Source organism: Manis pentadactyla, chromosome 16 (genome assembly GCF_030020395.1).
Source record: "Manis pentadactyla isolate mManPen7 chromosome 16, mManPen7.hap1, whole genome shotgun sequence".
NCBI classification, from domain to species: domain Eukaryota; kingdom Metazoa; phylum Chordata; class Mammalia; order Pholidota; family Manidae; genus Manis; species Manis pentadactyla.
This window is the reverse complement of record NC_080034.1, coordinates 26045643-26056613: the sequence shown is the minus strand read 5'-3', so window position 1 is coordinate 26056613 and position 10971 is coordinate 26045643. Positions and strand designations below refer to the sequence as shown.

Below are 10971 nucleotides of genomic sequence, written 5' to 3'. Positions count from 1 at the left end.
GTGTGCATCCTGGAACCCTGAGGCTGTCCTCTCAGCGCCAGGAGGGGCTCCCAGAACACTTGAAGGCGTCCTTCGGCTTCTAACCGCTCTCCTGGGAAAAGTCCTCTTCTCTCCTCCGAAAGCCCAACCTAAGGAAAGAATTACTTGATCCGAGACAGATTAACACTGACACTTTGCAATAAATTTCACCAAAACGAACCACTTAGGTCGTACACTCCACTGAGGTTTTATTTGATGATTACACAGAATGGTCATTTCAACTTTTACTGAATTTTGGTTGGAAATGTCTGGTGCATCTGTTTTAAAACATTTAAAAATCACTTTCGAGTATTTTCTCTTATCCAGATTTCTGTAGAACCTGCGTTCTGAAAATTCTGAATAGCTTAAAAGTGATATGACCTGCAGATGACTGAGAAGATTCAGCACAAAACGTCTGCCTGCCGCAGGCCCTCCGTCCTTCTCAGCAGCTGAGGGCAATCCTGCTTCCATTTCCACTAGAGGGCAGCGTCCCTCCACTAGTAAGTATCCTTCATTTGTCAAGGAGAAACCAAAAACCTCCACAGCAAAGAAAAGTCAAAGCATTTGCTTATTATACACTCCTCAGATGTTATTTTTTAAAGGAGCTTTCGATTTTCTTATGGAAACTCAGGATTTTACGAGCAATGCTGTCCTCAGTTTCCCTGTACTGTGTCCAGTACTATATTGCTATATTCACAGTAGAACGGACTTTAATTTCTGAGTGATCAGTCTATGTTTCAAGTTGCTGACGAAACTTAACATACACCTTAGTCAAAAACCACAACAATCCTTCCATAAGTTGGCTGTGTTATTGTTCTTGTGTATTTCTGAGGCTTGGGTAATGAAAGCATTTCCCCACTCCGTTGCAAATGGCATTTGCATCTAAAGTAATTCATGAATGTATAGGAGTAGATGGGGCCTGGCATATAGAGCAGAAGGTAATGGTTCTATAGGTGTATCTTCTGTAATGCACTTTGGGCTACAGAAATAGAAAAATCACACATGACAAAAACAAGTTCTTGAGCAATATGGGCATTGCGTGAATAGGATCGGCATACATTATAATTTCCCTTTTAATATGCTCAGTGGCTGCCACATTCTGGAGATTTAGCATCATTCAAACTGTCTGCAACTGACACTTGCATCTCCATGTTATTTAAAAATGAGTGGTCTTGATAGCAAAGATGTTGGTTAATCATTTATATATGGGCATGAGAAATCTTGTGCCCTCTCAAATTCAGCCTTATCCATAATAGAGTGTAATATTATCAGATTATCTGTGTTAGCATATGAACGCATTCATAAGCAATGCACATATTATGTTCTTAAGCAGCTAATGGCTGAATAATCACTAAATAAAAAACATCCAGATTTTAAAAGCACAGCTGAAACATTTGTACAAATATACAAAGAGAAAAAACAATCGTTCAGACACCATGAAACTTTTGTAATAAATAGGTTTGTCTGAAATCGGCCTCTCTCACCCTGGACAAGCCTCCCCGGTGAGGCTGGGAAAGTTCTATATGGACGTGGTGTTCAAAATCTACTGAGGAATCTCTTTGGGGCCAAGCACAGTTTTGCCTCCAGGAACTGTAACAGAGCTATGAAATACTGACTCAAAATAGTGAATATACCCAAACTTGTTGAGTTGGATAATGCTGATAATTTTCCTAATCTAGATAGGACATGGCTGATGCTGACAATCCACGAGTTAGAGTACACCTCAAATCATGAAAATAAATGCTGGTGACCATGCATGTCCTGGGAATGTCGTGCTGCAGAGGACTGAGTGAGACCAGATAGGGGTATCTCATGCAGTCAAGGTCAAGTTTACTTATGGTCCTACTGAAGTGGCCAGGAGAAAACAACGCACACACGTCGGGACTGGGACTGAAACAGATCACAAACGACATAGGTGCTCTTTGTTACTGATGTCGCTGACTTGAATCAACATGAGAGAATGAAGATACAGGCTGTGCTGATGGTTTAATAAGAAAATACTACTTTTTTTCTAGGACTTTCTAAATAATGGCTTATACTCGATGGATATGACATGACCTGGAAACATATCACCTTTTCCTAGCCCTTTGTCCGAGAGGCTTGATTACAAGGAAGGAATCTCAAACAACCAAACACCCAGGGATTTAAAGGCAATTATTATTTTTTTTGGACAAACAAAAGGGGAAAGAAAAAAAGCATGATAAAGAGGAGACGGATATTGTCGTGGAGGCAGCGCGTTGAACTCAGTTGGACACGGAGGGTGGCAGGCCGGGACGCCGAGTCTGGATGATTTTTGGCTTTGGGGAAGTCTTTGGATCCTCCTCTTCCTCTATGTCACTGTCACACACGTGCACAACGACACTTGGAGTCGACTCAGTCCCTGCATGGAGCTCATACTTCTCTCCTGAAAAGCAAGAAAAATGGGGATGAGACAGGAGAGGGGCTCCAAAACAGATTCTTTGGTTGAGGTTTGCTTAGGAAGTAGGAAGAACATTTTATAGTGTCTCAGGAAGCCAGGGACCGTCTCCAGGGGTGGCATGAGTATCAGAAAATGGGAGGAGACCGACCTGTCATTGCACCCCCACTCTCCCACCTATCCACTGCACAACCCTCACGGGCCACTTACCCTCTCTGAGCTTCAGCGGCCTCAACTGTACATTTCAAAATGCTACTAACCACAGTCCTCAGGGGCCTGGCAGCTAGGTCTCAGTTTCTCTTCAGTTTCCCGTCATCGCTGCTAATTGCTGGGTAACCTTGAGCCAGTCACTTCATTTCTTCATTTTTGGATAAGGTAAACTCTAAGGTCCCTCCAGCTGCACGCTACTCATAGCAAGAGCTGCCCTGGGATGGAATGAAGTGGGATCACCACTCGTCTGGGCTTTGCACTGGTTCCTAGACAACTAAATGGGTTTGAGGCCTGTCAGAGTCCCTTCTGGCTGCTTGAGTCTATCATTCCTGACTGGTTCAGCTTACCATCAAATCGCTATTAGCCGACTGGCTTCCTGTCTGTCTTTGTTTTACTTCAGGAGGTATTTACTGAGCATCTCCCATAGTCTGGCCCATTGCTAGACATAATGGCAATAAGGCACAATAAAAACATTTGTGTCTTTCATAAGAGCATAGTCCAGAGGCTGCGTGAAAACAGAAGTATCACAAAATACCATGGTAAGCATTGGGGTGGCAATGGATATCAAGGACTATGGTACCAAATTGTAGGGAGCAAGTAACTCTGAAAGGCTTCCCGGTGGAGGTGACAGTTGACCTGGGTCTAAAAGAAAAGCAGAAGACTTCCAGATAGAGGGGAAAGAGGAGGGGGCTTTCTCAGTCGGCAAGCTTATAATTTCTCAATTTAACTGTTAATAGACTACCTTAATCTTCTCCCGACATCCTATCTTCATGAATGAGAAAAATCTGAAAGCACTGTCTCCCAGGCATCCTCCTGGTCAGTGGCTCTCCAGGTCTCACTAGACCAAGTCCTAATTTCTTAGACTAGGACAAAAGACTTTGCAAAATCTCTCACCAATCAGGACAGCCACATCTTTTCTTCTCAAGCTAGCTTCTTTTATTTGGCACAGTCTCACCTCTTCCAGAGAGTTCCCTGAATCCTGCCCTCGCTCCAGGACCAAAGCCAGACACCTGCCTGCCCAGGAACCTTGCCTGTTATCCCCACCCTGGAGTGGGAAGTGCCCCTTCTGGACCTCCAGAGCAAGCGCTGTCGGTCCCAGAGGGAGGGCCCTGTTGGTGAGCTACCCTGCACATTTTGGTAAGCATCCATGGTGAAAACAGCAAACTCTTGTAGTTTTAGGTTTTGAATGCTGACACTGGGGATGAAGAGCACCAATAAAGCTGGGGAGGATGCAACATTCAGAGCCAGCTATTATTATGGTTGAATTATATCCCCCCAAAAGATGTTGAAGCCCTCATCTCCAGTACCTTATTTGGAAATAGAGTCTTTGCAAATGATTAAGTTAAAATGAGGTCATCCAGGTGGACCCTATTTCAAATGGCTGGTGTCCTTATACAAGGGGCAAGCCAGGCCCCAGCAGGCATACAGGGAGAACGCCAGGTAAAGAGTGGGATTATGTTGCCATAAACCCAGGAACTACCAGCAGCCAGGAGAGATGCCTGCAGCAGATCCTTCCCTAGCGCCTTCAGAGGGAGCAGGGCCCTGTTGACACCTTGATCTCAGACTTAAAATTTCAGATTCAAGTCAGTTTTGTTGTTTGAGCTCGTCATCAGTTTGCAGCACTTTGTTCTGGCAGCCCAGCAAACTAACACAGCCATAACCTGCTAACAGGTGTTCTCTTCCTGTTAAGAGTCAGAGAAGTCTTTACTGGCTGCCCCTCAACATCCTGGTGTGGAGAGAGAGGGTTTTCCTGGGTGAGGGCAGTGAATACGTCAGGAATGCTTTGCAATTCCGAACAAGAGACAACCTCAATCGAGAGATAGAGAAAGAAATGATTTCTGAGTAATCTAATGAGGTGGTTCTTTCTGTGTGTAGGATTTCCTTCAAGTTCTCAGTTTTGGAATTGTGCTGTTGGAACAAATGCTAGTGGCCATATCTTTGCCAAGATGTGGTCTAGCTCCTTGCCTGACGGGTTGTGAAGAAGGGCTGGAGTGGTGGCAGCCCGCTGTCCTCTAATGTGGGGTTGACAGAAAAGAATCTGCCCTAGCACCCCACCTAGACCAGACCCCCTGCCCCTTTCCTCATCTGTTGGCAAGCAGCTAGTTTTTCTTTTAATAGTAGGAAACTGTACATAAGGAAGCTAGCGCTTTGATTGAACCTGGCTTTAAAATTTGTTTGCCGTGGATTGAGAAAGGACTCTGCCCTAAAGACACTCTAGTTGCACTGTGTTTACCAATTCAAAAGTGGATGCTTTCCTCTCAGATTGGGTGTACTGGGGCACACTCAGGACAGGGGTGCTGGTGCAGGGGGACACTCAGTGTAGGGTGCCTTTCACATGGAGTTAACATCAGATTGCTTGGTAGTAATTTTACTGCTGTGATCCCATTGACTTTGACATTTCCCTGTTCTATTTTTGGAAACTTTGTTACTATCAAAATACAGCAAAGCTTAACAGCTGCCGAGAGTGCACAAAATAAAAAGAAATAGCTTTGGTCTTTGCTGGATTGAATTTTCTTTTTTTGGCCTCTCCCTTTGGGCTTCAGCTAATTCCTGTACCATGAGGGCTGACGTCAATGCCATCATCCTGCATGGGCACCAACTGGGCTCAGCAGGGATGAGGAGGCCACTGGCTGCATCCACTCAGTGGGGATGGGACCCCACAGTGCAGCTGAGCACGGCCAAGCGACCCGCATTTCTCTTCAAGGATAAGCGGGGGTCTGCCTGTCACACCCACTCCTCCCGTCTGTATTCCTAGTGTCCTTCTCCAAATGAGATCTCTGATTTTCTTTTTCTGAGATAATGTGAATCACTTATTCATAATGTTTAATCATTTCACCTTTTGTATTATTCATTAGTGATTTCATCCGGTAATGCTTTATATTCCAAACCACTGAAGTCAGGCCTTAAACTTCTTTTGGGATTGCTGCAACTTCAGGTACAAGTAAATGCTCAATATATATGTTACAGATTTATGAAAGGCATCAGCCTTGGCTATTTAAGACATATTTGTATGCTGTCCAATACACACACATAAATTTTTATCCTAGAGCTTAACTTGTGCAAGTTTTAGTTTTTCAACTAAGCTGAAAACTCTAAGAGACAGTATTTATCCTGTTTGCAGTACGCTCTCAGGGCTATAGGACACAGGAGGTGTCAAAGGATCTTGCCATCTGCCTCCAACCTAACAACAGCTATGTTGTATGGCACTCATAAAATGCCAGACTCAGCTCTCAGTACTTCACATAAATTGAATAACTAATGATGGCCAGAGCCCCATGAAGTGGGTTTTGTCATGTGTGGCTGACACAAGAGGAAACTGAGCTTACACAGGAAGGGATGGCAGCGTCAGGATTCAAACTCATGCCTATCTGACCTCAAAGAACGTGCTCAGAAGCACTCTTCAGCCCTGCCTCTCATGACTCCCACTGTTTTCATACTTGACAGGAGATTCTACTGATGGAGAGATTAGTTTTAACTTCTATTTTTAGTGCATTTTTCATGGCAACTCATATTTTTAGTGAAGACTTGTTCTCTAGCTCAAGATAGAGCACTTAGACCTGAATCTTACCTCTTTTTATTTGGTCAGTTGCTAGTTATTCTCAGCCTGGTCTCCTGGACAATGAATTTTCTCAAAAGACAACACTCAATTCTTATAAAAAGAAAAGGACTATAAATTATGAAATGAGTTGATTTACATCCCTTATGGTATCTTTGGATTCTGGAAGAAGATCCTCTGTTTCCTTCTAGCTTTAGCTTTATTCTCCCTCATTAAAAGTGAATTCTCAACAGGAAAGTTATGTTTGCTGTGCACTGATTGTGTTTTGCAAAGATGATCGTGATGTTTCCTGCCCCACATCACTCTTTGAGAGCATTGCTGCTCCACTGAAGACTGTTCGTTCCCACTGTGCGTCCTCCCCTCAAAGCTGGACAGGTCTTTATGACAGCCTCGACTGCCACAGTATGGCAGACGTAACCCATGTGATTTCTGAGTTTGGTCACAAAAACACCTTGTGCTTCCACCTGGCTGTCAGGAGGCTCACTCCTGGAGCCTCGCCTCCATATTGTAAGGAAGCCCAGGCAGCCCATGAAGAGGCTCACGTGGACAGGAACCAGGGCCCCTGACCCACAGCCTATCTGAGCTCTCAGCCCACAGCTGCACTAACTTGTCAGCCATGTGAGTGAACCATCTGGAACGTTGATTCAGCCCCAGCCTCTGGTTGAGCTGCCCCAGCAACACTGCATGCAGCAGAGATGAGCTGTTCCCCTGAGCCCTGTGTAAACAGCAGATTTGTGAGCAAAAGAAATGATTATAGTTGTTTTAAGTCCTTCATTTTGGGGTAATTTGTTGTATAACAATTGATAAATTGGGTGCCATACAAGTTCTCTTTGTTCAGAAGCAAGCCAAGCCACTGCAAATTGAATTGAAATTAATTGCTTTTCCCTGCTCGGGTGCTACGTTAGAGTGGATACTTCACCAGTCCCAGGGGCTCCTTCCACGTGGAGGGAGCCCCCGTAGCACAGCACTTGGGCCTCTCTCCTTGGCCACTCTAAGTCCTCTCCAGTGGAAGAGGAGTGTCACCTGATGGGTGACTTTGGGGAAAAGAACTGTGGAGGGCAGTCTGATGGTTTCCATTGTGACAGGGGAAGTAAAACTGCCTGGTTCTGGATTCTGCACTGGGAAGCTTGTTAACTCAGCCATCTTCTCAGCTTGAGCCTTTTGTGGGAAACAAAGCATAATTCGCATTAATGATCTCATCTGTCTTACTTATCTAACCCTCAGTGGGTTCTGATTCAAATAGGGAAAAGTAGGTGTCAGGTATTCCAGTCTAAGAAAGGGCGATGATTTATGAAGGCCAAGGACTTTTGTTCAAGCCGTTGAACATAGAACTGTGCTGGGCTGTGCACCAAGCACTGAACTTTAGTTTGGATTATGACCCATTATATTTGACTTCGGAGAAGAATCGAGATTCCAGCAGTAAAATAATTTCAGGCTTGGCCGTGCTTAAAACCACTGCAAACTCCATGGGATAAGTAACCTGGCATTTTTGGGTGTTAGTTTTATTGAACATGCTGCCTGTCGGTGAGATTGGAGACAGAGACTGAGGGAAGAGTTTGGAGTGATTCGAGATGTTATTGAAAGGTGTTCCACTTAGATTTCCTTTCCTCTCAAGCGTTAGGATTAGGACTTAATCAAATTTGGCAGGGAAAGGTGGGCCTCCAGGCTGCCAAGTCCCGGGTTCCAGCTCCCTTGTTGATTTCAGAGGCAGGGGTGCCTTGCATGGACCCTGGAACCAGGAGGGTGGGCAGGGGAGAGTGGCCTGCTAGGGCCAGGGAAGGGTGAGGGGTGACCTGCACTTCCATCCCCCTACCCAGGCTCTGGCTAGTATCTGAGCTCACCATGCCTTTTAACCAGCTCTCCATTCTGGCAGGGGTAATGCTGGTGTGGTTGGGGCCAAAATTGTTCCTTAAGAGGACTGAGCTATAGAGAAAAACATCAGGAAGTTATGAAAAGGTGAAGCTCCCCCCATCCTGAGTGTGCTATCTAACAGTTTTTTTTTAAAGGTATCTACTGGCAATCTTATCTTCTCCTATTTTTCTATAGGGAAGGAGAAAGAAGAATGTGTGTGTGTGTGTGTGTGTGTGTGTCTGGGCAGGGAGAGGGATCTACTGGGTGACACTTCTCTGTTCTGTGTCCCCTCTCCTTCCTGTCTCTGCCTGCTCCATGCTGATACTTCTGACCCCTTAGGAGGCACTCCTTGTTTCTGTGTCTTTGTCACATTTGAGAGTCACCTGATAAATCCTACAACATACTTAGTGTGGTTCACAAACAAAGGTGCTACCCTCCCAGTGGTATCTGGAAATGTGATGAAGATTTTTTTTTTTTTGGTTGTCATAAGGACTGGGTTGGGGTAGATACTGGCATTTAGTAGGTGAGGCCCAAAGATGCTAAATGGATTGTAGTGTGTAGAACTGTCAGTTTCAGAATATCATAGCTTTCACAATGAGAAACACTGAGCTAAGAACTTAACACAGGCTTGTATATCTTAATAGGAAACACAGATATGGTTTGAAAATAACCATAAATTATTGACAATAAATTAGTTACACACACTGAGCATTTCCTATATCCACTGCTGGACATACTGATTTATGTGGATTATCTCATTTGATGCTTACAACAATCCAATTTTACTATTGAGGAAGCTGAGGCACAGAGAGGTTAAGAAAGCTTCTTAAGGTCACACAGCTAAATAAAGGTAGAGCCTGGATTCAAACGCCCATACTGATAATCAACATGCTAAACCAAGATAAACACCTCTCTTTATGTCAGAGCTTTACTGACAGCAACAAGTAAAAAAAGGAGGTATTCTAGGGCAGAAGGACTTACTGGAACCTTTTCAAGTCAGAGCTATTTGGTAGCTGCCTATTCACAAGATCCCTCTGGGAGTGGAGAAAGAATTTATTTTCCAAGTAGAAGTGAAAAGAGGGATTCAGGATTAAAAGAAATGTTTCAGGGCAGAAGAAATATTCCAGGGAGGGAAGTTCCTTGCAATTTTTTTCTGATCCCTTCGTGTTGCCTTGAGTCCATATTTGATTTTGTTGGACCCCAGAAAAAATGCTGTAGGTAGACATGAGGGTGGGGTCATTCATTGAATGCAGTTCTCCCCTTTTTCCTTTGTGAGCAGCTGCTTCTGTCAAAGATTGCCCTTTAAGTCTAGGTGGCAACGAGTATAAAGCAAAGCACAGACCAACCTAAATATTTCACCGGCAGTTCAGAGAACTGTTGGTGTTGGTAAAGGACCACCACCAACACCACGGGGGGGGGTATGCACACAGTTCTTAGCGGCTGGTGACACTGTTCTGTACTTTGCTTACCCTAAGTCATGTAATGGCAGAGGAAACATCTCCCTGGGAGGCCTTACTAAACAGTAAGCTAGGGGCAGAATGATCACAGCACACCCCATGAACAGTTCCCATGTGCCAGGCACTGGGTGAAGTGCTTGAGTATATTAATGATTCCATCTTCATGATGACATTGCAGTTTGTCAGATAATCACCTTTAAGAATAAAAGAGGTGCAGAAGGATGAAGTAAATGGCTCAAGGTCACCAAAACAAGCACTGGAGCCAGGACTCCACTGAGGTCACCTGAGGCCAAAGCATGACTGCCACCGTGCCTCTGATTGTGTAGGAGGAAGGACAGGGTGGTGCAGAAAGCCATCGGAGCTGCCCACAGACTTCCCTGCCTCAGGAGTTCTAGTATGAGTTCATGTTAGGAAAATATTACTGACATGAATCACTGGGATTCTTCCTCCATCCTCAGTCCTGAGCCTCATTAAAGTAGGAAAACAGAAGGGGTCCTTGGGAAGATGGAAGGGGTGAGAGGGGGAGAGTTGGAGGTGAGGGAGAAAGAGAATAAATACTTTGTAGTTTTGTTATATCTTACACCAATGAAAGAAAGCTTCCTTATCTTCTGGGGGTTTCCCTCTAAGACTGGATTAGGGGAGCCCTTTATCTTCCTTCCCTCCTGAGTCACAGAGGACCTAAAGCCCAGGCATACCTCGATTTATTGTGTTTCACAGATGTTGCATGTTTTACAGACTGGAGGTTTGTGGCCTCCCTGTGTCAGGTGAGTCTATTGCTGCTTTTTTTCCAACATCGTTTGCTCACTTCATGTCTCTGTGTCACATTTTGGTTAATTCTTGGTGATATTTCAAACTTTTTCATTATTACTGTGCTTGTCATGTGATCTGTGGTCAGTAATGAGGACTCACCGAAAGCTCTGATGAAGGGTAGCATTTTTTAGCAATCACACAGTTTTAAGATGTGTATGTTTTTAGAAATTATGCCATTGCACACTTAATAGACTACAGCGTAGTGTAAACCTAACTTTCATATGCCCAGGGAAACAAAAAATTCATTTGACTCACTCTATTGCGATATTTGCTTTATTGCGGTGGTCTGGGAGTACCTGTGCATCTCCGAGGTGGGCTTGTACTTTATGGAGCAACTAATAGAGTGTCTCCTTAGCAGGGGAGACAAAGAAGTGGAACGCCAGAAGGAAAGAGGGAGAGAAAGACAAAGGAAACTTCAGAAAGAGAAGGGTGGGAAGATAAAGGGAGACCAGAGAAAAGGGGCTCTCAGAGGCTTGTGAGGCAGGGCTTGTCCACATGAGTGAGGAGACAATTGCAGACATAAGGAAAGAAAGAGCTGTTTGGACCAGCCCTCTGTGTGCTTGGTTGTAGAATCACAAGGTTTTCCTTTCTTGGACTGATCATCCTGATCTGCCTTGCCCAGGATTAGTGGCCTGGCTAAGGGAATAGCTATA

The 10971-nt window shown here is 44.5% G+C and overlaps 1 protein-coding gene across 4 annotated transcripts in view; it reads right to left on the bottom strand.

Moving 5' to 3' along the window:
* Positions 1–202: 202 nt before the first annotated feature.
* The window catches only part of RCAN2 (regulator of calcineurin 2), a 237206-nt gene continuing 226437 nt past the window's right edge, over positions 203–10971 (bottom strand). For all 4 annotated transcript variants that reach the window (XM_036927411.2, XM_036927410.2, XM_057494096.1 and 1 more), the window contains one exon: positions 203–2422. In XM_036927411.2, the coding sequence (XP_036783306.2) occupies positions 2262–2422 (161 nt within the window). In that variant the 3' untranslated portion in view covers positions 203–2261. The remainder of the gene's footprint in view (positions 2423–10971) is intronic.